At 56.9% G+C, this 27,152-nt stretch overlaps 1 protein-coding gene across 2 annotated transcripts in view; it reads left to right on the top strand.

Moving 5' to 3' along the window:
• Positions 1-22,192, top strand: part of LMX1B (LIM homeobox transcription factor 1 beta) — an 80,462-nt gene extending 58,270 nt beyond the window's left edge. The window contains exons 3-8 of one of the 2 annotated variants that reach the window (XM_024762803.1): positions 16,157-16,389; positions 18,658-18,855; positions 18,989-19,038; positions 19,181-19,247; positions 21,267-21,431; positions 21,755-22,192. In XM_024762803.1, the coding sequence (XP_024618571.1) occupies positions 16,157-16,389; positions 18,658-18,855; positions 18,989-19,038; positions 19,181-19,247; positions 21,267-21,431; positions 21,755-21,912 (871 nt within the window). In that variant the 3' untranslated portion in view covers positions 21,913-22,192. The remainder of the gene's footprint in view (positions 1-16,156; positions 16,390-18,657; positions 18,856-18,988; positions 19,039-19,180; positions 19,248-21,266; positions 21,432-21,754) is intronic. The other variant, XM_024762804.1, reaches the window with a different exon arrangement.
• Positions 22,193-27,152: the final 4,960 nt, after the last annotated feature.

The following is a 27,152-nucleotide window of genomic DNA, read 5'->3' on the forward strand; positions in this document are numbered from 1 at the left end:
GGGTCTCCAGATTCTGAGACACTCAGCTTCTGCTCTTGGCAGAAAGTGGGCATCGGGGAGCATTGCCGGGAGTCCCCTGGACGGAGAGTGGGCACCTGGGAGTGAGCTCTGCAGGGCCTCGGGTGACTGTGGCCCATCTGGGCCAATCAGCCATTTCAGTCACCAACTCCTGGAGCTCCCCCGCCCGCCCCCACCCCAGCCCTGAGCAAGGACATCCTTTTCTCAGAGTTGAACATTTAGGAATCTTCTCCGGGGTGGTGGGAGGAGCAGGGGTGGGGGGGCGCATCCCCAGGGGGAGATTGCAAATGCCCTGCAAGGCCGCGCGCGCACGCGCCGCGTGTGCGTGTGCGTGTGCGTGTGCGTGTGTGTGTGTGTGTGTGTGTGACTGTGATGGGGGAGGGAAGCAGAGTAAACAGCCACTGCCCTGTCCTCTCTGCGGCTGTGGCCAGGTACACAGGCCTGTTTGGACAGCTGCCTTGTCTGTCCGTCTGTTTGGGAGATGCTGGCTGATAGATGGGGGTGGGCCTACTGTTAACCCCTCGCTGCCTGCAGTGCTCCCTGCCTCCTTCCATGGGGTTCAAGGGGGCAGAGGGTGGTCCTGGCTGCCCCTAGTACAGCTCCTCTCTGGGAGGACACCTCTTGCTCTGAGTCAGGGAAAAGGTTAGGGGGGATCCGGGGCGTGGAGAGTCTACGCCCCACTCCCACCAGGGAGCGAAGGGCAGAGATGTGCCCCTCCCCAGTGGTGACCAGGGGCAGAATCTATCCAGAGCCCTTCTCACGCCCACATCCATGCTCTAAGGAGCCTCCTCTACTTTTATTAAAAAGCCAGCTGCCAGGCTTTCTCGGGGCTGCCCTGTCTCCAGAAACAGCCTCAGCGTGGCGTGGATGAAGGAGGGGTTCAGGGCCACCAGCAGCAGGCCCCCTAAAGGGAGAGCAGGCAGAGATGGGGCTTGAGGCTGGTTGTCGGGGAGTCGGGCTCAGATCCGGAGTGGGGAGATCCCAGACCCAGTGATGAATCAGACGCTGCGCTGGCTGTAGGTGCAGTCAGACCAGGGTAACTTCGGACCTGGGGTCTCCACGCCATCCCCGTCCACCACTACCTGTCCCCATCCCGGTCTTGGCCCTTCCATTCACCAGGCATCGGACAGGGTCAGGTCGAGGGAGCCACCCCAGGGCTCCTCCCACCCAGCCCAGAGCCCAGTCCATCTCACGCCCTACATCGCTCTCGGTAACCTAACCCCTTCTCGCACTCCTGCACCCCTGGGTGGAACTCCCTGCACCTCTCACTGGCAGGGCACCGACAGTGATCCTCTTAGCTGGTCTCCCTGCTCCCACTCTGCACTCCCCCCTACCCTGGGTCCCTACCCAGCAGCCAAAATGATCTTCTAAAAATGTAAATCGCTCCAGCCACTCCCCACTTAAAACGTTTCAGTGGCTTCCCATGGCTCTTGAGATTAAGACAAAAATCCTTTAAATGGCCCGCAAGGCCATCAACAGGGCACGGGTTAAATAAATTAGGGTTTGCTCATACAATAGAGTATCGAGCAGCTGTATAAGGAGGTGCTCCAGGCCAAGACGTGGAGTCCTCTCCAGCAGTCTTGCAGGAGGGTGGGGGAGGGGTGAGCGGGACACAAGGAGAACAGTGTGTAAGGTAGTGTTTGCGTAAAAAAAAGAAAAAGAAAAACCGGACAAACCCCCCAAACAGTCCTCATTAAAAAAAAAAAAAGTCGAGGGAGGGGAATAATGGATCTACACGGGCTTGTGTATGGGCTATCTCAGGAAGGTGGCTTGAATGGAAGACTTGGCTGGTCTCTGGGGAGGGGATCTGAATGGCTAGGGACTAGGGACGGGGTAGAGGAGAGAGCAGTGAACAGCCTTCTTTACATTTGAATATTAGACCATGCAGTGCACTGCCTATTCAAAAATACGTCCAATTATTTTAAAAACACCCCCAGTTTAAAAAGTAGATGGTCTGCGAGACCCTGCGCACTTCAGCTGGCTCCTGCTACTCTGCCTCTTGTCCCCTGCCACACACGCATCTCCGCAGCTTTTATTTCTGGTTAATGCTCGTCCCGTCTCTGGGCCTTTGCACGCACTGTTTCCTCTGCTGCCTGGACTGTCCATCGCTTCCCATCCTTACCTGGCTGATTCTCCTTCCTCTCTGTCTCAAACCTCTGTCTTCAGGAGAGTGGCCTTCTCTGATGCGCCCCCCAGCTTGGGCCGGCTAATGAACCATTGCGATATCTTCCTATTCGCTTGTCTCCCTTCTCGGCTTGTAGGGCCATGTGGGCAGAGCCCACTTCTGCCTTGTCCACAGCTGTCCCCAGTGCCCAGCACTGCACCTTGCACACAGTAAACACCACATCGGTATTTGGGGAATGGGTGAACTAGCAACGGGAGAGGATATCCTGAGAATTCCAAGGAGAGGGCTGTTGCCATGGAGGTTGGTAGGTGCCCACCTGGGCCTTAAAGCAGGAGGATTTTGCCCACCAGACTCACAAGGCGCCCGGGCACCAAGCAGAGGGCAGTGCCAGGCGCAAAACCCAGGCAGCTGGATTTCTCTCTCTCGCACCCGGTCTGCCAGCCCCGCTCTCCACGCTCAAGCTGAGCTGTGTGTCTTGGCGAAATTACCCGCCCTCTCTGCGCCTCAGTTTGCTCCTTAGCAAAACCGAGGCTTGGCAGGGGTCCCTCCGAGTTCTAGGGGCGGGGCCACGGGGAAGGCGCGCACACAGTCGGCGCTGGATAAATGCCGAGGGAACTGCTGTGGGCGCAGGGAAAGGGTTAAAGCCGGGCGCTTTTTAATTGTCAAATGACTGCGGGCGATTAGCGCTGGCAGCTTCCTCAATAATCGCTCTTCTCTGTACCTGCTGGGAGCTTAATTAAAAAACAAAGAGGCTCAATTTAAAGGCCATTACTATGCTAATGCGGCCGGGCGGGCGGTGATTAAGCGGCTCGGGCGGGCTGCAGGCTGCTGGGGCGGGGCGCGGGGCGATCAGTTACCCACTAAACGGGCGGCCTGGCGGCGGGGCAGGAGCGCGGTGCGCGGCGGGGCCCAGGCCCAGACCCTCCTGCAGCGCCCGGGCGCGGAGCCCCGGGGAGGCGGTCTCCCAGAGCCTCTTTTTACTCCCTGGCAAGGGCCCGGGCCGCGGGGAGGGAATAAATGACACCCACTCCTCTGAGGGCTTCCTCCTCCAGCAATTCCCCCCGGCCTCCCCCGGGCCTGGAGTCCACTCTGCTCCTGCACCCACTTCTCGGGTTATCGTGTCTCAGGCCCCTCAGCTGGGGGACGTGTTCTGCCCATGCACTATGGCTGTGTCCCTGCAGTGTCAGCCGGACACAGGCCACTGGCCGAGAGCGGGTCTGGGACATTTGCTCCCCAGTCCCCAGGCAGCTTCCTAGTCTCCAGGAAGGCAGGAGAGAGGCGGTTTTACTAGCCAGGCTGGCCTGGGATGGGGCCCTCCCTCTACTAAACCAGCTGAGTGACCTTGGTAAGGAAGGGACTCCTGCCTCCGAGGGGGGTCATGAGGCACTGGTGAAGCCCCTGCCTGTGAAGCTATGAGCACAGGGCTGGTGTGGTTCCTGTGAGTGTGACAGTGGGAATGTATGCCAGTGTGCGGTTCAGAAACTGGACAGCAAGAGTACAGGTGTGTGTGTGTGTGTGTGTGTGTGTGTGTGTGTGTTCATCTGGGAGGCGGGGCGGGGGGGGCGTTGGTCCAGATCTTGTGAGACTGGGCAGTGAAGCCCTCAGTGACTGGGCTAACAGTGTTATCTCTGGCTGCTTTAAGAGGAGTATACGGTAGGGAATAAGGGAGCAGACAGCTCTTCTGGCCCGTGGAGGTCTGTGCTGAGCAGTGGGCTGCTGGGTGCCAGCTTTAAGGGCTGTTTTGACAAACTCAGGATCGTGACCAGAGTGTAGAGAAGCAGCCACCAGAACCTGGGGGTTATAAGTGGGAGAGGGAGGTGTCAGGGGAGAGATCACTGAGTAAGAAAGAGCACACTCAGTCCACGGGGTCCCAGCTTCAGCTGGACATTTCGCACCCAACATAAGATACCACAAGGCTGTCTTGACCCGTAGTTTTGACCCTGAGCATGATTTTCATTGGCTGCCTGGTAAAATTTGTGGTCATCAACTTTGGTGATTTTGTTGCTAACATTAAAAACCACCTGAGCCCGGGGCTAAATTTAACTTGGTAAATTAAGCAGTACAAAATGCAACTGACAGCAGTGAAACCGCTCATGGTAAAATGTGTCACTGGCTACAAATTAACCGAAGGGTCAAATCCCGATAATCAGTAAGATACAATACAGGCACAAACCTGACAATGAAGCAAATCTTTATCAAAAATTTTTCATGGGCAATAGTTCATCTCAATGAAAATAATTTTAGTAAAATAAAAATGGAAAGGGAAAAACTTGTAAATTATTTAACTGCACTAGAAAGAAAATTGGTCAAAAACTTAAATTGCCTTAATGGAGTTTGTTCCAGAAAACACTTGCTCAAAGGGAGTTTATCAGTGTTGTTATAACCCTAATTAAAATGCTGTGGTCTGTGTATAGGGAGTCCAGAATCCTTGGGGTCAGAATGATGCGGCCAAAACATCAGTGAGGTCAGCTGTTAGGCTCTGTGGTGCCCTGGGTATCTCCTTCTGAGACCTCTTGCCCCTGGAGTATCTTGTTCCCCGTTGATTCCTCGTCACCTAGCACAGCACTTGGTCGTGGTGGGTGTCAGGTGAATGCTTACAACAAGCCTTCCAGTAAGCCCTAGAAGGCAGTTTCTGCTTTTAAGAGGAATCATGGCACAGGATTTGGCACAGAGCGAGTGCCTAAGTATACGTTGGATGGATGGATGGCTGAGAAGGGTGGATGGGTGGGAGATGGGTGGTTAGCCCAGCAGGTGGGTGGATGGAGACATGCGTGCATTGGTGCATGGGTGTGTGTGTGGATGAGTAGATGGAAACAAAAGAAACCTGACCTGTCTATCTTCTTTAGCCCAACATTCAAGGCCTCTGGCTTGACCCTTCTCCTTTCTCACCTAAGCTCCAACCTTTCTGAACCACTGTCTCCCTAACCCTGAAAATGGCCTCCATTTTCTTCATGGCTTTGCTTTTATCCAACCCCTCCCTCCCAGAACGGCCTCTCTGCTCCTCTGTCCCTGCCTACCCAGAGCCCAGACACTGGGACTGGACACACTCCTGTTCGCATGCCAGCCAGCACTTGCCCCTTTCAATTATTTACACTCTTCATAGCCCCCTCCTCCAGGAAGTCAGTCCTTCTCCCCCACCCCACTGACCTTACACTTCCTCAGGCCCTGTCCTGGATCGCTCAGCCCTTCCTAGGCCACAGCCTTGGGCCTGGCCTATTCTGGCCACTCAGGACCCTGGAGAGAAATCCAAAGGCCGCTACATCTGTGGTGTGTGGGGTTTCTTATCTCGCACCTGTGTTTTCAGCCCCTCATATCTGTACCTTCGGCACCCCCAGGCCCAGCCCAGGTCATGGGCCCACAGCGCTAAGCTAATGAACCGAGCAAGTGCAGAGTCATTCCAAGTGGCGGGCAGGGAGGATGAGGTTGAGGCAAGAGAGGGCTTCAAGCACAGGGAGGTCCAGGAAGCCAGGAGGCGAGGCTGGGAGGGTGTGCTCTGCAGCCCGTCCCAGCTTCGATCCCAGTTCTCACAGTTCTGAGCGGTTGCGTTACCCTCTCCAAGCACCACTTTCCTCTCTTATGAAAAGAGTGCCAGAGCCCGTCTCTAAGGGGTCTTATGGGGGAGGAGTATGTGTGCAAATAAGGCACAGGGCCTGGTATGTAGGAAACACTTAATAAATCTTAGTAAGTAATAATAACAATAATAATGGCCGCTGGGACAGGAATAAAAACGCAGACATAGAGAATGGACTTGAGGACACGGGGAGGGGGAAGGGTAAGCTGGGATGAAGTGAGAGAGTGGCATGGACTTATAAATACTACCAAGTGTAAAATAGCTAGCTAGTGGGATGCAGCCCCATAGCACAGGGAGATCAGCTCCGTGCTTTGTGACCACCTAGAGGGGTGGGATAGGGAGGGTGGTAGGGAGATGCAAGAGGGAGGAGATATGGGGATATATGTATATGTATAGCTGATTCACTTTGTTATAAAGCGGAAACTAACACACCATTGTAAAGCAATTATACTCCAATAAAGATGTTAAAAAATAATAAAAATTGATGTTTCAAAAGAATAATAAAATAGGGCTTCCCTGGTGGCGCAGTGGTTGAGAGTCCACCTGCCGACGCAGGGGACAGGGGTTCGTGCCCCGGTCTGGGAAGATCCCACCCCCCACGGAGCGGCTGGGCCCGTGAGCCATGGCCGCTGAGCCTGCGCGTCCGGAGCCTGTGCTCCACAATAGGAGAGGCCACAACAGTGAGAGGCCCGCGCACCGCAAAAAAAAAATAAAATAAATAAAATAAAATCAAACATAGAAAATTAAAAAAAAAATAATAATGGCTGCTGGATTTGGCAACCTGGAGCTGGTGACTCAGTGAGAATGGGGGAAGGGAACCTAGGATCAGCTCAGAGGGGTTTGATGAGCAGGTGGGAAGAGAAGGCATAGGGCCTGGCTCATAGTAGGTGCTCAGTGAATGTTGATGGATGAGTGAATAAATCAATTATCAAATGAATGGAATTCACCAGGGAAGGGCAGAAAAAAGAGGGAAGAGCATCAACCCAAGGGTTAATGAAATAATACAGGTAAAGCCCTTAGCTTGGGGCCTGGCCTGGAGCACACAGACCTCTGCTGCTGTAGGCCCTGGCTGGAGGGCAGGAAGAGGCATGTGGGGGATGATCAGAGGGGTGTGATGCTCCACCTTCCACCTGCCCTGCACCACTGATTGTCTCTCCCTGATATCACCAAAAGAGGTCTGGTCCCTGGAGAAGCCCCAATATCCCCAAATGGAAAAGCAGCTCCTGAGGCAGAGTCTGGGCCTTGCCCCTAAACCCCCAGGGGTCAGAGCCCCAAAGGTGAGAGACTAGTTATCAGGTGCCAAGCCACGTATAACTCACTCTGTAGGAGTGTGTATGTGTGTGAGCATGTATGTCTCCATCCTGGCAGCTCCCAAACAGTGTCTCCAGCCCAGGGCCTCTCTCTGAACACCAGACTCGTACATGCAACTGCCCTCTGGACACATCCACATGGCTGTTGGAATTCAGCTCAGATGTAACATGTCCTGAACTGCACTCCTGACTCTCCCTTCCCCCACCTCACCTCGGTCTCCATTTCATTTAGTGGCAACTCCATCCTTCCAGTTGTTCAGGCCCCCAAATCTTGGACTCATCTGTGCCTCTATCCTTTCTCTCACATCCTCTCGTGTCCCTGTCTACCTTCAGAATGCATCCCAGGTAGGGTGACTTCTCAGCACCTTACCTGGTCTAAGCTGACATTATCTTTTGCCTGGATTATTGAGATCAACTCCCAAAGCATCTCTGGGCCCCCACACAGCTGCCTGAGGAACCTGATTAAAATGCAAATCAGATCACATCCCTCCTCTGCTCAAAACCCTCCCTCCAAAACCCCACGTGACCTGCCCCCCCCTTCTACCTGCACCTCCTAGCCCCTTCCCCTGTTGCTCACCTGCCCCAGCCACATGGGTCTCCTTGTCTTTCCTCCAACACCCCAGATACACTCAGGCCTCAGGACCTTTGCACTTGCTATTCGCTCTGCTGAGAACCCCTTTTCCCCAGATATCTCACTAAGGCCTCTGCCTGTTCTTTCTAAATCTCCTGGAGACACACACACACACACACACACACCCTGCCCCCGCCCTGCCCCACCCTGTCGCTCTTCTTTGCCTCTTTATTATTCATCATTTTTACCACTTGTTACACTCTGTCTGCTAGAGATCTATCTATCTGTTGCCTGTCCCTCACTCTTTAGATTGGAAGCTGGGGGGGGCGGGGTTGGGAGAGACTGTCCATTTGACTCACTGCTCTATCCCCAGCCTCCAGACAGTGCCTGGTACGTAGTAGGTGCCAAGTAAATATGTGTGGAATCACCGAATGTGTGCCTGCCTGGCCAGGCTGGCCCCTGGATGGTACCCCGGGCTCCCAGCTGGGCCTGTCCCTCCCTGCCCCTGACCCGTGACCTCGAGCCCCGTCTGCGGGCTCCCCGACAGCGCCCCGGGCCGGGATCAAAGGGCCTTGGAGCCAGCGGCCCCGCACAGCTGGGTCTGTGCGCCCGCAGGAAGCGCCGGGGCAGCCCTCACGGCAGGCCCGGCCCCGGCGCGGCTAGGTTGCGGAGAGGGCCGCGCGCCGGCGGCCGCCGGTCCCAGCGACCGGCCACGCCAAGCATTCCAGCCGCGTGATTGACGCGCGCGCACCGGGGCCCCCGCCTGCGGCTCCCGCCGCCGCCCGCCTGGCCCGCCGCCGCCGCCGCATCAAAGCAGATGTTTGCAGCTGGTTTGAGTTGGATCCCCATCAACAGGCCCCTTTTTGTCTCAAAATAAAAACCAGCTACGCGCGGAATGATAAGGACGCGGCAGGCACGTGGGGGAGATGTCAACGAGTCGGGGAGGGAGGCGGCCAGGCAGCTCCCTCTGCCTGCTCTCACCGCATCAGCTCCTGCAAGTGACAGGCAGCCTCCAGCAGCAGCAGCTGGACCCCCAAGAGTGTCTGGAGTCCTGTCCCCTCGGCTCCTGTGAACTCCAGCTCATCTCTCAACCAGCATCATCATAGATGCCACAGTCCCAGGAGCCATACTAATACGAGCCACCTCCTAGGCACTTATTATATGGGGGCCTGTCCTAGTGCTCTGGGGCCACTCCATCCTGGGATCCCACGCCAGCCTGTGGAGGTGTGGCACAGAGAAGGCAAACATGGGACCATGATCACATGTTAGGTGGGGATTGTGGTCTGAGTTTTCAGACTGGAAAACAGGTTCAGAGAGTAGAGGTGGCTGGCCCCAAGGTCAGGCAGCTGGCAAGTGGCAGAGCGGGGATTGAGACTCTTCAGACCATTCTTTCTGCCTCCAGGACCAAGTTCTTTTAACTCTGTGTCATGTCACCTTTCCCAGGAAGTCCCCAGCTCTCCTCCAGATTGGCTATCATGCCTTTCTATGCCCACCACAGCCTGCTGAGTGTACCCCGTCAAAGCACATGTCACGTTATGCCAGCTCCCATGGGACGAGATATGAGCTGACTGTTCCCCAAACATCTTGCACGAGCCTGGCACAGAGTCAGACTCCTTGGGTGTTTGCTGGGTGAATCCGTGAAGGTGTGGACAGTGGGGACAGAGGGCCTTCAGTTCCAGGTGCCAAGCCTCGTGGTCCCTATGGAGGGAGTGCTTCCAGGAACTGTGGGACTTGGGCCTGGAGAGGCCCTAAGGGAAACCAGGTCCAGAATCTCCCTGGTCCCCAGTCAGGCCCTGGGGGAGGGTCTCACAGAAGCTCATACCTCAGGGAGAACTCAGACCCAACAATGTGATAGGGGCTTCAGACTTGAAATTGGAGGTGCAGAAGAGAAGGTTCCAGAGCCTGCACTGGGCACCACGTGACACTTAGACTGGGGAGCGAGAGGGACCACACACCTGCCGAGATGCCCTCTGGACTAGGCCTTCTCACATCACCAGGTGAGGGAAGGATTAACACCCCCATTTTACAGAAGAGGAAACTGAGGCTCAAAGAAGGGATGTGAATGACCCAAGGCCACATAGCTGGTGTTGGAGATGTGGAAAGTCACACCTCTGAGGACGAGGATGGGGGTGGGGGGCTGTTAAAAGGGCCCTTGAATGAGCAGGAGAAGGAAGAGACACAGGACAGAGGGTCTAGTTGGCCCACCTTGAGTCAGGTGTCCAGGCCTGGCCCAATCACTTAAAGGTCAGGGAAGTCATTTTATACCAACTTGGCACTCCCAGGGCTTTCCTTGTGAGCTATGGATGCCAGTGCAGTGCAGATGTTGGGAGTGTTACTGCAGGACTCCCAGCCCAACAGGAGTGATGTATAGAACTTCGTTGACGAAAAATTGGGACACTGGATTCCGGGTTGTTTAGCTGTGGAGTGGACACGGGAGGGCAAGTTCACTTATCTTGTTAGCTGGTAGTATTCTAAGACCCCCCCCCGAAGCAGAGGAGCCAATATTCTATTGTCCTACCTGGCTGCCCATTTCATTTCTCCCAAGGTTATTCATTCACTCAACAAACAGTCACTAACCACCAACTCAACGCCAGAGCCAAGGGTAGGGGATTGAATTAGACCCAGTTCCTTATTTCTAAGTCAGTGGGGGCTTCAGACACACAAGTATCTGGATCTGTGGGTATCAGGGAAGGCTTCACAGAGGAGGTGACAATAGAATTGGGTCTTGAAGGATGAAGAGGAGTTCAACAAGAAGTAAAGGGAAGGGGTTGAGAAGATAGGTCGTAGAGTCAGTTGGAATTTTAGGTGCTAAGGAGGCAGGAAGGGACTTGCTGTGTTCAGGGAACAACGAGAAGCGTGGCAGCTGTAGCAGAGCATCTGAGGCCAGGTGTGACAGGGGTAGAGTGGGGCTTTGAATGCCATGATTAGATCTTTGGGCTTATCCTAAAACTGTTGGGAGCTCTTGGACTGAGAACCCAGCAAGAGGCTACATAAACTGTAAAGTGCAGTGATGGGGGTCTGGGAATGGCAGTACAGTGAGGAGGAGGAGGCCGAGGAGCTTCTACTCAGCAAGGATAGTGAACTGGTGCTGGACAGTCTTGGAGAGATGATGACAGTGATCATGATCACCACGTGTAGAGCCTGGGGGGATGCGCCCAGGCCATCATCCCCACTGGACAGATGGGGTCACTGAGGCTCAGAGAGGAGAAGGGACTTGTGTAAGCTTCCAGTGCAAGGAAGTGACAGAGCCAGGATTCCAAGCCTAATGAGTGTTGTGTGGACTCCAAGATCTGGGGATGAAAACCCGTGAGGAGAGGCTGGAGGGGCCCCAGGACATTAGGAAACCAGTTTTATCAGAGGTAAGAGAATCAGCTGTGCTGCATGTATCACTGCAGGTGTCAATGGTTTAAGAGAAATTAATTAATCATTTTGTAATCCACATTCAAATGCTCCCCAAAAAATTGGCTTTCTGAGTTTTGTTTATTAGCTTTATGAGTTTAATAAATTGAGCATTAAATAAATAAGCCAATAAAAACTCAAAGGAGATGGAGACATGTTGTTGTAGCCTGGGACTCTAAGGGAAGGACATCCCGAAAAAGGGAATTTCTTAAGCTGCAATCACAGATGATCCTGGGGGAGGGGGAGATGTTCAGTTTGGTTTAAGAAACTGGGTGCTGGGCTTATGCCAAGTAATAAGAACTCGGGGTGTTCAGAGCCTTGAGGGCAGACAGACGTGGGCATGATACTCAGAGCAAAGGGCCAGGGTAATTGATGAACAAAGAAACATTTGGATGCACAGAGCAGGGAGGGAGTATATGGTGATGCTGCCATGTGACCTTGAACCTGCCCTCTGCATCTTCCTGTGCTCATCTGTGAAACGGAGACGGAAACATCTTCCTTTTAGGGTTCTGTGAGGACTTAATGGGGTGATGCAGTTAGATGTTAACTGAGCTCAATGATATTAATGAGACAGACAGAGAATTGAGCCAGGAGTGCTCTGTCCAGCCCAGGCCAGACAGAAGCTAGAAGGATGGATCCAGAACCCAGGGTGGTCATGAGAAGGGGGAATGGTTGGGACCTGCATCAGGAAGGCTGCTCCCAGGGACCCCTGGGAGACCCCAGCGAGGATAATCAATGAAAGCATGTTGGACTCACGTGGAACAAGAGAAAGGCAGAAGCCAGCTCTTGTGGGATGCCTTCTTCATGCCAGCACAGGGCCAAGGGCTTCACATGCATTCAGCTCTCCCAACAACCCCATAGGTAGGTACCATCATTCTCATTTTACAGATGAAGAAATTGAGGCTCACTCTCTTGAACAAAGTCACACAGGGAAAAGTTATGAAGCCAGAAGGGAACACCAGGCTGCCTGCTTTAGCCTCCTGCCCCCCCCCCACAGCTCCCCTCCCAGGTGGTCCTGTCTCCCCAGGGCAGGTGGGTGAGGCTCCCACAGACCAGCTTGGGGGTGGGGACTGACTTGCCCTGCCTCACGGGCTGAACAGGGCTATATTGGATGGTTCAGCATTCATTCAGCAAACATTCACTGCTCACCTTAGTGTGTACAGGGACTTAGGCTCAGCACTGAAGACACAGAGGTGACCACGGGGAAGGTGCACCTGGAAATACGTAAAGTGCAGTTGTCAGGAGAAGTATCTGAGACTGGAGAGGAGAAGGGGGCTTCCTGGAGGAAGGGATGCCCAAGCTAAATCCTTCATAAACAGATATTTGCCAGGCAGAGGCTGGGAGAAGGGGAATGGCATTCTAGCTTGTAGTCACAGCCTGAGGAGAAGAGGGTCGGCGGTTTACGTGAAAAATGGGGAGGGGGTTGTGTGGATTGCCAGCAAGCCTGTGTGTCTGTGTTGTGGTCACGAAGCTGCCGTCTAGATTTGGAGCTTCTGGATTGGGGGAGGAGCCAGGGCAGGGGGATTGGCACCTAGAGGGCAGGGCAGCTAGAGGGAAAGCCACAGGGAGCTCCCCCCACCCCCGGCCAGAGCTTTAGAGCTGCCCCACAGCACCCCATCGTCCCCTGACCCCGGGGCCTGCCCCATCCTGGCCTCCCAGCCCAAGTGTGGGAAGCAGCAACACACCCATCTGGAATCCCCAGGCCAGCTGGGGAGTGGGGACTGTTGTCCCTATCTTACAGATGAGGAAAATGAGGTTCAGACTTGCCCAGGGTCACAGAGCCGGTCAGGATGGAGAGCAGGACCAGGGCTCCAAATCCAGTGCCCTTGATGCTTTCCAGGCCTTTCACATCAGGCTCTGGAGCATCTCTGGGGCAGGAGGGGAAGGGAGGCGGGGTGGCCCGGAGCTTTTCAGCCTGAGCAACTCTACATCTCTGGTCAGTATTTGCAGCTTCTGGGCAGCATTCACGGAGAGGCCTGCCCCAGCCCCCAGTCACTCCCGCTGTGCTCACAGCTTTATCCTGACAACTCACTGCATTTTCACACTGAGAAGCAGGCAGTGTTGCTGAGCCCATTATACAGATAAGTGAGCTTAGAGAGAGGAAATTACTTGCTCAGTCACAAACGAGCAAGTGGTGGAGACAGGCATTGAACCCGAGTCCATCTGATTCCAGTGCCACCCGCCTGTAGCTGGGGCTGCTTCTCAATGGCTGGTTCCACCGATCCTTCATGGTGGGAGGGATCGAAGGAGGGAGTGGGGGGCTCGCAGAGAGGAGGGCACCCCGCTGGCACCCCAGCCCCTCCCACGCATGCAGTTGGTAGCTCTCACCCTGGCACGGTAGACAAAGGCAGCCCCATAATTGGGAGCGAGTATTTCATGCATTTCCCCCCCCCCCATGTTTTATTGGGTGGAGAGATGCTTGGAGACCAAACGAATGGCACATTCTGTTTATAAAGTGTGCAGTTTGTTTTATTTCCCGAGTTTTTGCAATCTAGATAACAGATGATGCCCCGAGTGGCTGGAGCTGCCTCTGTAATGGCAGCACCGAGGCTTTGGAGAAGTATTAATAATAGATTGTGTTGATGAGTTTGGAGAAAGTAGCAATCGACCCCCTGCTGCCAAGGCATTAGCGGGGCTGTTCTGAACGAAGCCTGCATGGTGGCAGCGCCTGCAAATGTGGGTCACACACCCCTCCTCCCCCCCCAGCTGCCCCCTCCCACTGACTAAGAGGGCCTCCTCTCTGGGAACCGCCCAAGGTGTGCCAACCCAGCCTGGGGCCCTGGCCCTGACATGGTGACACAGAGATGCAGCCATTGCCTGTCCACCCATGGGCCACAGAGGCCAGGCTGCAGCCCTTAGTGGGGCCGCCAGGTCAGGAGATAGAGTGTGGGGAGAGGGACAAGGAGGCAGTGAGAGGGGCAAGGCAGAAGTGTTCTCCATGTCAGAGCAGCAGGTTCTGCAAACCTGGCTCCTTCCCTAACCCCTTGGCAGAGTTGGAGGGCCAGCCAGATTCCTAAGGGCCTCTGCTTAGGGTACATGGACAGTTGAGTGGGTTGCACCCTGAACAAAGGTCTCCAGCCAAAGGGCCAAATTGGAGCTGCATCCGTCTCATATACCGTTGTGAAGGCATGCACTGTGTGGGCCAGTGGGGTCCTGTCTGCCTGAGCCTCTGCACGCCCCCAAGCCTTCACTCATGGTCTTTTCAAACACTGAGGCCTCCTTGAGGATCAGATGGACCTCTGTAGAACTGGGAGCTGACAGGGCCATGTGCCATCACTCTGATGTGGTACTCATTCATTGAATTAAATGCTCAGTATCATTGAATCCTGACAACAGCCCTTTGAGGGAGGTCCTGTTGACATCCCCATTTTATAGTAGAGGGAACTGAGGCCTGAGATAAGCATAGAGGATGCCACCTCCCCCAGACGGGGGCATCAAAGTAGGCTTCCCAGAGGAGGTGGCATTGGAGTTGGGCATTGCAGGATGAGTAGGAGTCTGCTGGGTAGACTAGAGGTGGGTGGCAGGGGTTGCTGGGGTGTCCCCAATTTGAGTGCCCTGGCCAGTGCCAGGGCAGCAGGTAGAGCTCGGAATGGCCCTGCCCACTGTGTCCCACCAGCTCGCCGTGGGCGGTGCTGATGGCAGCCTCGGGAAGGGAGGCAGGCCGAAAGCCTCGCATTTATGGCCATTTCTGTTCCAGAACCGATTAGTAGAGAATTGCAGCTGTAATCTGTGCCTGTGATGGCGGGCCATAAAGAGGGATGGGATGTGCACAGTGCTCCCCAGGTGGCGCCCGCAGACGTGGCCCGGGGACGTGGGGAATGAAAAATGGTTTTAATTCCCTCCCAGCAGCAATAATTTGATTCTTCATAAATTTTTCCATCAAAGTGTTGTTCCCACAGAGCAGGGCACGTGACAGGGATCGGGGGCCGGGAGGAGCGGTCAGTAGGTGCAGGCAGAGGCGGGGCCCTGCTGCTCAGACTCTTTCTGCACACTCGCCGGAGTCACGAAGACCCCTGCCCCCACCCCCAGCTTTGTCTCTGGAGATGGAAGATGGATCCTCCCTGTCACGGAGGGACTGGATCAGGCCCGGGAACAGAGCCGGCTCCATCATTTACTACCCACGTGACCCTGAGCACGTGACTCTGCCTCCCAGCACCTCGGTTTCCTTATCTCTAAAATGGGATTAATATTTCCTGCCTCATAGTGTTGTTGCAAGGATGAAATGCATTTCTGCATGCAGAGCGCTTAGAAGAGCGGCTGGTACACCACACGTGCTCCGTGAATATCTGTTCGCGGTGTAGGTTCCTAAGCTAAGACGAGGGATAAGCAGGTGGTAGCCGAGGCAAGGCCCAGAACATGCTGAAGAGCCAAGGTGGTGGTGCTCTGCAGAGACCGCAGGCTGGTCCATGTGGTGCTCTGCAGAGACCGCAGGCTGGTCCATGGGGCCGAAGCCTCGGGGAGCAGAGGGGTCAGAGAAGAGGCAGGACTGTGAAGGGCCTGAGTGCCAGACTCAGGAACTTGAAGGTTCTCCGGAGGGCACTAGGGAGCCATGGAAGAGTCTGGAGCAGGGAAGCAGCACGATCGGATGTGTGTTTTAGACAGATCCCTCTGGCTGTCATCCTGGAGGGTGAGTTGAAGGGTTGGAGAGGCCAGGAACCCAGGGAGGGCACTGGGGCAGTCCTCAGGCAGGAGAGGAGGGACCCAGGCTGGGTGATGGGCTGGGCAAGGCTGGGGATTGGTTGGATGTGGGGGAGAGAGGCAGGGGCAGAGAGGAGGAGAGCCGGTGCTAGAGTAAGGGTAGATGGGACCTGTGGGCTGCCTGGCCTTCCCCTCAGGGCAGGGGCCCCCCTGGCTCCCAGGGAAGGTGGAGGCTGAACCTGCACTCTGCCCTCTAGTGGCCACTGTGTCTCTGAGCGGGAATGACCCTAAGCTGATGCTCCCAGGAGAAGGCACCTCCGGGCAGGTTGCCCAGTGCCCACCATGAGGCCGCCAGGGCCCTGTGAGCCAAGGGGGTAGGGCTCCCACTGCCTGGCTCTGTGCCAGGGAGGGCCTCTCCCACTTGGGCTGGAGGGTCAGCTTGGCGGGAGGAAGAGGTGCTTTGTGGGCAGTGCCTCTGGGAGGGACCACTGAGCCCAGCCAATGCGCCCACTCTGCACCTGCAGGCTCTTCGCGGCCAAGTGCAGCGGCTGCATGGAGAAGATCGCCCCCACTGAGTTTGTGATGCGGGCGCTGGAGTGCGTGTACCACCTGGGCTGCTTCTGCTGCTGTGTGTGTGAGCGGCAGCTACGCAAGGGCGACGAGTTTGTGCTCAAGGAGGGCCAGCTACTGTGCAAAGGTGACTACGAGAAGGAGAAGGACCTGCTCAGCTCCGTGAGCCCCGACGAGTCCGACTCCGGTGAGCTGCGCCTGGAGCTGGGGCAGGCGGTGGGGAGAGGCGCCCCTGCAGAAGCCCGCTCGTGACCCCAGGACCTGCACTATACACAGACACTGCACCCACATCCGACACGCACGCGCACTGATGGGTTCAGTACACACGTGCACATGTGGGGTGCACACAGACACGTGTGCACAGCCTCACAGGCGCACGAATATACCTGGACACTATCACACAGGTGTAGGTGCATGTGATCACAGATGCACACACACAAGCATATAAAATGCATGTGTGGATACCCAAGCCCAGGAGTGTAAATACACAGACACATGTCCATGTGTAGACATGTGCTTACATGCCCAAGCATGCAGAAGCCCACACCCATGTAAACATGTGCACGCACGCCCCAGCACACTCACGCAGTCAACACCTATGCGTGTGGCTGCACACGTTCATCCACGTGCTTACATGTACTGTAGCTTGCACACACATGCTGCCACACCCCCTGCTCTCTGGCCCACCACCCTCCCCCTGCTCTTATCCTTGCTGTGGCCTCCCCCACCCCGAGAGCACAGCATCCCAGGGGTCTCTCCCAGCACTGGGCCTGCAGGCTGCAGGTGTCTGATCTGATGCAGCCTTTCTGCATCACCCCCCAGAGCCTTCAGCAGTGGGGAGCAGCAGCCCCAAGCTATTCCCTTTTTTCCCCGCTGCATGGGGAGACTGGGGCCCTCGGTGGTGGAGGGAGAGACTCCATTTCCCGGGGTGAAGCCTCCTCTCTACCCTGCTCCAACCCCCAAAAGACTTTACCAGTTTGGAGCCCTCCTGGCAGGAAGGGCAGGGCCAGCTGTGAACAAGTCTTAAGGAGGGAAAAGTCAGGGAGCAGGCTGGCACCTTGTCATTCCTGGGGGTGGCGAAGATGGACTGGAGCAGGGGGCGTGGGGAGGAGGTGCCCTGATCTGCCGGGCCTTGTGGGGAACCGGGAGCCCATGGTCACAGGACCTGTCCACACGAAGGAGCGCTGTCCCTGCCAGAGCCTTTGGAGGAGGTGTGAGCTCCCACCACCTGTACCTCTGTCCATCCCTGGGCAGGGCACCACGGCGGCCAGGCTGCCTGGGCTCCTGTGGGAGAGCAGAGGCCAGCCAGGTGCCATTGGCACGTTCACACCAGGCCTAGGGAGGGGTTCTCGGAGGGAGGTCCCCTCCACAGGGGCTCATGCTCAGAGGAAGATGGTCTAGGAGAAAGGAGACCAGTTCAGACTCAGGGTCAGCAGGAGGCATGGGGGGTGGGAAGGATGCTCTGCTATCTGTCTGGAGCTGGCATCTCTGAGACCCACAACTCAGGAATGGAAGTGGGTGTGGGTGTGCCTCCAGGTGAATACACACGCTTCTGCACGCAGGTGTGTGTGTCTGTTCCGATGTGTACATGTCTGTATGTCCCTGCCTGTGAGCATGCACCTCTACGTGTGTGTGTGTACATGTGCACATGTCATGGTCACAAGTACTCCTGTGTGAGAACGTCTGGAGTGTGTGTCTTTGCCCATCAATTCTTAGTCCCTGGAAGCTCCAAGGAAGCAGGCTCCTGGTAGCCTCCTCTCTGGGCCGTGAAGCCCAGCTAGTGCTGGGCTAGTGCCGTGGGAACTGGTTTTCCCAAAGGCTGACATGCTGGGCTGGGGTCTCCCGGGCACCGGAGGCCAGCAGGACAAGGTGGGTCCCAGGCAAGATGGGTCGGGGAAGCCCAGGGCCAGAATGAACACAGATGCCAGCATCTCTCCTCAGGTGGGCCATGGGCCTGATGAGGACAGCAGATAGGCCACAAGTGAGCATCCTGTGCTCCCTTCAGTGTGTCCAGCCACATGTGTACACCTGCGTGCTTCTGCAGCGCCCATACCTGTCCCCACGTGGGCCTGTATCTCTACCACTCTGAACGTGTACGCATCTGAGTGTGCAGTGCACACGTGCTTGTGTGTCTCTGCCTGCTCACCAGGGTGCCTTCCTGTGTGTGTCTGCCTGTGTGTTGTCAGCAGAGCAGGTCTGGGGGCCTTGGTTCAGGTCTCCCTGGGGGTCCAAGATAAGAAAGTGAGGAGTGTGTGCTGAGGAAGGGGATACACAGGGCCTGGATGGGAGATGAGAGACTAGATACGCAGGGCCTGTGGGTCAGGGGAAGGGGGTGGTCTTTACCCCGAGGTCTCTGGGGAGTCGTGGCAGGTGTTAGCAGGAGGTGATGGGATCCCATCAGGTAGCAAGTTGCCTGAGGATACAAGGCTGACAGGCTGGGGTGTGTCCCCCACAGTGAAGAGCGAGGACGAAGATGGGGACATGAAGCCGGCCAAGGGACAGGGCAGCCAGAGTAAGGGCAGTGGGGACGACGGGAAGGACCCGCGGAGGCCCAAACGACCCCGGACCATCCTCACGACGCAGCAGCGAAGAGCCTTCAAGGCCTCCTTTGAGGTCTCCTCCAAGCCCTGCCGGAAGGTGAGGGGTGCCTGGGGTGGGGTGGAGGCTGACAACGCCGAACGCGCTGCCTTTCCAGACACCACCCCTTCTGCTCCTGCTGGGGGCTGGGCGTCCCTCCCCCTCCCCGCCCATCCCCCCAAACCTGCTGCCTCCCAGCTGCTGAACAGGCCTCAGTGTGCGTGTGGTCCAGGTCTGGTTTCAGAACCAAAGAGCAAAGGTGAGTACAGGCACCTGCCACCCCGCTGGACAGGGGTGGGATGGGGAGGGGGTGCAGGCAGAAGACCAGGGGCCTGATGAGGGTGGCGTGGGAATGAAGGGGGGCTGGAGGCGGAGACTGGCACACACTGTGTCTCCTGCAGATGAAGAAACTGGCACGGCGGCACCAGCAGCAACAGGAGCAGCAGAACTCCCAGCGGCTGGGCCAAGGTGAGCAGGGCGGCCCGGGGTGGGGCTCAGTCTCTGTAACTAGGCTCCCAAGAAACCTCCCGCCAAGGTGATCAGAGCTCAGGGAGCTGCTGCCTTGGAACCTGCTGAGATCAGTAAAGGAGACAGGCAGTGGGGGCCGTGGGACACAGGAGGGGAGATGGCAGGGTGGGCGGCCCAGAGGGGTGGCATAATTTCCATATTCAAAACAGCGACGCGGTGTGCCAGGCACTGTTCTCACCGTTCCACACGCTCCGTCTCACTTAATTCTCACAGATCCCTGAGAGGAAGGGCATCGTTACATCCCATCTCACAGATGAGGAGACTGAGGCTCCGGGAGACTAAGGGACTTGTTGGGATCACTCAGCTAGTAAGGGGCACAGCCAGGCTTCAGTCCGGAGTGTAGGGCTTCTGAGCCTGTGCTTTTAACATGACCATACACCCTACTGCCCACAGTAGAATTCAGCATTAGTCTCCAGAGAAGTCTCCAGAGAAAGTCTTAAGGTGTTGAGGAGTCCAGCGTGGACTGGGCTTTGCCCAGATGCTGTTTCCACAACTTGGGCTGGGGCTGGCCTCCCTGGCCCCATGGGGACATGCAGCCTTCTAGGTCTTGAAGGGAGGGCACTGGGAGCTCCCTGAGCCTGCCAAACTGGGGAAGGGGCCTCAGCTGCCTGCTCCCAGGTGAGATGGGGTCTCTGAGGCAGATGCCAAGGGATTGATGGGCAGCCCCTCTACTCAGAACTCTGGGGCCAGACCAGTGTCCCAGGCTGGACCTTGGGCTTCAAGGCCGTGGCCTCAGAGCCCAGCTCTTCCTGTCTTCCCTCTCTGCCCCCCCTCTCCCGAGATGGCCCAGCCTTCTGGGGCTGCAGCCACGGCTTCAGGTCTCCCAGCCTGCTCCCAAGCTGTGTCTCACTCTCCGGTGTTCCCAGCTGCCCCCTGGATGCAGCCTCCCCAGAAAAGTTCCACGGTCCCCTCGAGCTCATCACAGCCCATACTGCACTTCATACCACTGCCCCTGCTGCCACATGCACAAAACACCCCCTACAGCTCCCCTACCCCGTCTCAGCAAATGGCACTACCACCCACCCAGTACCCACACCAGGAACCCAGGAGTCACCTCCCCCGTCCTGTCCTACACGTACTGCATCTGCTCAGTCACCAAATCAGGCAGTGGTTTCTTGTCCCATGTCCCTCATGCCCCTCTTAGTCTTTCCCACATCTGCATTAATACAGACCCCAACCCCTCCCAATGGTCTCCTCCTCTGGCCTCCACCCTCCCAGCCTTTCTCCACAGTTGCTCCACAGCTAAGACCCTCCACTGGCTTCCTACAGCCTCAAGGGAGCCCCCACTCAGCTCGGGTCCCCAAGGAACCATCTCTCTCCCCAGGCACAACCTTCTCTTGTCCTCACGCTCCATCCCCATGGACTGGGCTCCTTGCTCCCACAGGGCAGTTTCTCTCTTCTCTGCCTTTGCTGCCCTTCAGCCTGGCATGCCTGCCCCCTGCTCGGCTGGTTGAACCTCTGCTGGTTGTTTAAGTCGCATGGAGGTGGTGGGCCCCTTCCTCCAGGAAGCCTTCCTTCCCTGAGCCTTGTTGGCCGGGGTGCGGGCTCCACCTTGATGCTCCCAGATGCAGGGCACTCACTGCACCCATATGTTGTCGAATCAGTACTGGCTGCTCACTGGAAGCCTCTGTCTTCCCCAGGCTGGGAGCTCCTGGAGGGCAGGACTGTAGGAGGAAGGGAGGAGGTGGGGAGGGAGGGCTCTTTCTGGAAGAGACGCTGGACTGTGTGTCTGGGGAAGATTGGTGGGCTGGAGGGTCAGATATGTAGGCTCAGTGACCCTAGAAGGCCACAGGCAACCTCAGCAGGGGCAGGGCTGGGAAGGAGGAGGTCAGAGAGACCGCAGTGGGCAGCCTGGACTCGGGGGTCGTGAGGGAGGTCATGGGACTCCTGGGGTACATCTGTGAGGTCTCCAGGACAGGGCAGGCAGGGCCAGTCAGTGAGGGCGTGCTCTGTCCCCAGAGGTCCTGTCGAGTCGCATGGAGGGCATGATGGCCTCCTACACGCCGCTGGCCCCGCCGCAGCAGCAGATCGTGGCCATGGAGCAGAGCCCCTACGGCAGCAGCGACCCCTTCCAGCAGGGCCTCACGCCGCCCCAAATGCCAGGTGACCACATGAACCCCTATGGTAAGCTGCCCGGCCCCCTGCTGCCCCAGCACGGCCCCTGCCCCCTGCCTGACCTGGCAGGCCTGGGGCCGAAAAAGCCACCTCCTGCCCCAGGCCCCCCCACCCCCAACCGGCAGCCCCTTCCGACACAGCCCACCTGCCTCCTCCTGACCAGAAAGGGGCGCCCTGGAGACCTCACCCACAGCCCCCAACCCCTCTGGTCGGGCACCGCCGGCAGGTCATCCTGTCCGTCCCTCACCTCCAGCCACACTGCCTGTAGGGCCAACAGGGCCCCCAGGAGCCCCAGCCTGTACCCCGGTGCTGACACCGCCTCTGCCCCCCAGGGAACGACTCCATCTTCCACGACATCGACAGTGATACCTCCTTAACCAGCCTCAGCGACTGCTTCCTCGGCTCCTCGGATGTGGGCTCCCTGCAGGCCCGCGTGGGGAACCCCATCGACAGGCTCTACTCCATGCAGAGTTCCTACTTCGCCTCCTGAGAGCCAGCCGGGCCGCACGGACGCTTGGGCAAGGGCCCTGGGGTGGGACTGCAGGCCGCAGAGGCTGCCCCGCCACCCGCACAGACTCTACAGACAGCCATACGGTGCCCTCCCCTCGGCCAACTGGGCCTGGCTAAAGTGCCCACTGGGCACAGCCAGACAGGCAGACGGGCACAGCCTGGGCAGGGGCTGTGTCCTGCCCACAGAGACTGTCACCCCCAGGGACCCAGAGCTCTCGGACAGCCACTCATCTCCCAGCCCCACCTCGGCCTCCATTGCCTCCTTCCCCCTCCCCATCTCTTTTATGGGAAGCTTAAATTCTCTCTATTTTTTTAAATGTCCTCTCTCTGTCCAGGCCACTTCCATGGCATGGGCCTAGGTCAAGGCAGGGCCCCCGTGCATGCCCCCAGACGATGGTGGGTGTGAGACGCATGTGTACCTGTGCCCTGCACTGTGCCCACCTCCCCCACCTCTGAGGGCAGGCCCGCCAACCTAGGATCACCCCTTCCAGCTGGAGCCTGGAGCAGGAGTAGGGAAGAGCCTGGCAGGTGGGCCAAGCCCACCACAGCTCTGCCCTGAGGGGCAATCCTGGCGGGACCAGGGACGGGTAGGTTGAGCCCAGGCTGACTCAGAGGGATGGAGACATACATGCAAACGCACACACTTAAAGGCACACCCATGGGGAAACGCACACAGATACACAGACGTGCTGAAAGAGACAGACAGGCCTCTGCGGGTCAGCCCTGCCCTGCCCTGCCAGGAAGCGGGAAGCGGCCAGACGGGCAGGGAGCCCCTCTGATAGCAATAGGAGGGGAGGGAGGAAGTGAGGAGGATAAGGTGAGCTTGAGGCACGTGGACACAGATGTGTCTTAGCTTCTGTCCAGACGGGGGCTGCCTGGGCAGAGACAGAGGCCGCAGAACCAGATAGAATCAGACCAAATGGCAGAACCTCCAGGTGGAAAAGCATCTCAAAAGTCACCCACTTGGCACTCCATAGGATGTTTGGTTCCCGCCCAAGCCACTTCTGCCTCTCCTCGCAACCTCCAGTGACTTCACCGGGCCCCAAGTCAGCTGCCTTTTCTGCTGATTTCACCTCTGCTCTATTCAGCCCTGAGTCCTCGCTTCTCAAAGCCAGGCTTTTCCAGCTTCTCCAGCTCTTCCTTTTAAACTGTACCGCCTAGCCTGGCTCCAGCTTTCCCTCTAAAGGTATGGAACAGATATAACCCAGGCTTCCCACTGTCATCAGCCAGCCAAAGTGAGCAGGTCAATCACCTCCCCCACTTTAGGCACTCTGCCTCTGTTAATGTGGCCTGAGACCCTGTGAATGGTTTAGGGCACATAACCTTGGAAACTCACCCTGCCCTCTTGTATGTAACCAGAGCCCCTGACCCTGACACATGTGTGACAGCTAAGCCACAACTCTCTTCTCTGTGTGTGTGGAGGGGGCACTTATCGGTCCCTGGAGAGCCAGTGAAGGACCTTGACTTTTTTCTTGTTACCTTTCCTCTTATTTGATTCATTCCAGCCTGTGGAGTTTTTCTGCACCCCAACTCTGTGACCACTGGTTTGTTCTCCCTCCTCAGCACATCTGCCGATATAAGGAGTCGGCCCTGTGTGTCTCACCTAAGGCATGTGGACCATTTTGCCAAACGCCCTGCTAGGAGCCAGATACACTGTATCAACCTCTGCCCCCAATCTACCCAACTACTAACCCTGTCAAAAGAGGAAGTGAGGCCAGGCTGATGGGCCCTGTTCTCAGTGACCCCTTGCTGGCCCCTGGAGGCCACTGTGTCCTCAGCCAGTGCTCATGGCTCTGCTTTCCATTCTAACACTGAGCCCTAGGCTGCAGAAGTTTGCCTGGTCCAGCCTTTGAGCTGATGGGATGACGGGTGTCTCTCCACCCGTCTGGAGAAGGGCCCCTCTGTCTGGCCCTTCCTGGGATCCTCAAAGTTCACCAACATCCTCTGTGGTTTTGCTTCTCTGTCCTCTGGGGAGACCTCAGTCCCTCCAGAGCATCCTAGGCCAACCTCCCCGCCCCTCCTGGGCTTCTGCACACACGTCTTGCCACACTCTTCACCATGGCAGAGCTGGCAGAGCTGAGATGCGGCTCAGAGTCAGCCCTCAGGCCCCAGCAGCCAGCCTGGCCCTTCTGGGCTCTTCTTGTTCTACACAGAACTTGCACACGGTCTTAGTTGATGTCCTGAGTCCTTCTGCAGTCTCAGCCCACCTAGGTTCTGTGCCATCTCTTGGTCCTGGGTCACCACTTGTCCCTTAGGCAGCCACTCTGGTTTCTTGAGAGATGGTCCCCTTTCTCCTCTTAGGCCCACACAGTCAAATCATGCCAGGGGCACTGGGGCAGGTCCAGGGGTAGATGTTCTCCCCCACCAGTAGGCCTGGCCCTTCTCTCCCAGACTCTTTAAGTTGGAAGGAACCTCAGGAATGGGTCAACTAGCCCACCCCTTATTCTGCAGCTGGAAAATGTGGGCCAGGAGAGGGGCAGGGACAAGGCCTCTCTCAACTAGTCAGGGACAGAGCTGGAGCAGAGAATAGGGACACCACGCCAGCTTCTCGTCCTCTGTGTCTGGTGAACGACCTCCAGGTCGGAGCATGACTTGTCTTGGTAAAATTGCCATTCTGGGGCCTCATAAACCCCAACTCCAGCCTGGGCTCTGCCTCTACCATTACACTGCTCCCTGCCAGGAGCTGGTACAGGACACCCATGCTAATGACCCACAGATTGTCAAAGCAAGAGGGACCTCAGCCCCTCATGCCAAAGATGCCCCATCAGCTAGTTTAGGTAGCACCTTCGCTGTACTGCAGCTCGCTGCCCCCAGGCTCTGACGCCCACTCTGCCCAGCCCTGGACTAGATGTGGGGATACAGATGCACAAGATGTAGGCCCCCCCGCCTTGAGGGGCTCTCTCCTAGGAGGAGAGGCATACACATTCCACCCCAAGCCTGTCTGGACATTGTTGGGGACCCATTTCTCAGATGAGGAACCTGAGGCTCAGAGAAGGTCACCCAGCAGAAGCACACAGAACCAAGCAGGCTTGCTGGGGTCTGGAGCTAGCTGAGATGGCCAGGCTCTTTCCACTTCGCATAGGGCATATGAAGTGCAGCCTTGACCTGAGGTGGAGGGCGTGCGTAGCCAGGACCACTCCCGCCCCTGCTGTGATATGGGATCGCCATCACATGGTGCCTGGGTGGGAAGCCCAAGGGAAGGGGGAGGTAGCAGTCTGGTCTCTGGAGGAAGAGGGAGAAAGTAAGAGGTGGGCAGGGGGAGTGCTGGAGAAAAGGCGAGCCCTGTTTCCCTTTGGGGAAGTTGAGGCTCAGAGAGAGGAAGGAATATGCCCCAGGTAACACAGCGAGTGTTACCACCTACCCCGTGGAGCCTTCCAGGGAGGCCACACAGAGGGACGCTGTGGTTCTAAGAGTCAGACCGTGGGCTCAGCAGAGCCCATAGAGAAGGGGCCAGTGCCAGTGGGCTGGGCATCTTGGGAGGCTTCCTGGAGAGGATGAGGTAGGGGGGGTCCACCACGTCCAGATGAGTAGGGCCGTAGCAGTGAGGCTTGGGGGAAGGAGAAGTGGCTGACCCCTGCCTGGGCCCAGCCTGAGCTCTGGGCACCACCTGGGGTGAGAATCTCATCTCCCATGTGGGAGAACCTGCAGCTCTGGGCTCACTCTGCCCCACGGGGAAGGGGGTCCACGCTCACAGGCACGCACACAGACACACTCACACCCAGACACACATGAAGGCTCACGGACCCACACTCGTAGACATGCTGCCTGAGGGCCAGGGGAGCAGGAGGGACCCTCCAACGTTTGGCCCTTGGACGGTGCCATTTCCAATGGGCGTCTCTGCTGTGCCCCCGCCCCCTCCAGGGTCCCAGGGGAGCTCAGCCCAGCCAGGTGTGGGGACCGGGCCACCGGCCACTGCTGTTCTCCTTGTACAGACTCTCACTGTCCACCCACCATCCCCAGACACATTTTATTTAATAACTTGTCATTGTTAAATTATTTATTAGCGTTTACATCACCACCCCACCCTGCCCTCCACTCTCACCTTCTGCCTCTTCCCACAAAAGCAGAAAATGGAAACAAAAAAAAGATGAGACATCAGTATATTTGTAAATAAACCAACCTGTACACGCCTGTGGTGCCTCTCCTTGGGGGGAGGCTGTGTGGGGCCTGAGCTAGTCCTGCATGAGATGTCAGCAGATTTCTCAATGGGCACCAGTGACAGCAGGTCAGGAAGGGAGAGCCTGGGGTCCCTGGTCTAGCCGAACACATTCCCTTGTCCCATCCCATAACTGTCATCTCCCCAACCTTTTCCTATCCCAACCCCGACCCATCTCCATCCTTGAAACAAATGCATCCCTCCCATCCCATTCCATCCCTTTCCCCAACACAATCATTCATTCACCCAACCAATATGAAGGGCCCCTTAAGTGCCAGCCACTAGGCTGAGAACTGGGGCTTGGTCCCTGCCTCAGGGAGGTAGACAGTGTGATGTGAACTCAGTTGAGCTACAGTGCAGTCTTGTTATAGGAGTACCCAACCTCATCTGGAGGGGTGGAGCATCATGGAAGGCTTCCTGGAAGCAGCTACATATTAAGCTGAGATGGGAAGTTAGCCCGCATGGGGGCACTGAATGGGGAGGAGTGTCTGCGAGCGCTCCAGGCTTGTGCAAAAACTCAGGGGCTGGCAAAATCTTGTGAGTCTCTTGAACTGCAAGAATAGCTAAGTTTTGGGCTGGGGGAGAAGCAGTGAGGCTGGAGGCAAGGCCAGACCATCCAGGGTCCTGATGCTGAGTGGAGAGTAGATCCAATTAGGTCAGATGGACTGGAGACTGGGGTCAACTCAGTCACCTAGGTGACAGATGACTATGGCTTTGACTAGGGTGGTAAAATTGGGGAGAAAGAAGGGGGCAGATCCCGGAGATACTGGCGAGAGGTGAGTCAGGGCACCTGGATCACTGTGATGGGGTCGCTGGAGCACTCTGATCTGGGGCACGTGGAGCTGAGGGTCTCTGGGGCACCCAAGAGGTGTCCTGGACAGGGCTGAGCCTCAGAAGGACCAGATCTGAGTATCCAGGTGTTCAACAACCAGGTGGATGGTCACTGAGGCACATGGTGGGCAAGCTCACCCAGGGGAATGTGACAGGGAGAATGAAGCTGAGGTCAAATCCTGAGGAATCCTGAGGACTCGGGGCTGGACATGGCCCTGGGATCCAGGGGAGAT

Source organism: Neophocaena asiaeorientalis, unplaced genomic scaffold, assembly GCF_003031525.2.
Source record: "Neophocaena asiaeorientalis asiaeorientalis breed wild unplaced genomic scaffold, Neophocaena_asiaeorientalis_V1.1 scaffold78, whole genome shotgun sequence".
NCBI lineage: Eukaryota > Metazoa > Chordata > Mammalia > Artiodactyla > Phocoenidae > Neophocaena > Neophocaena asiaeorientalis.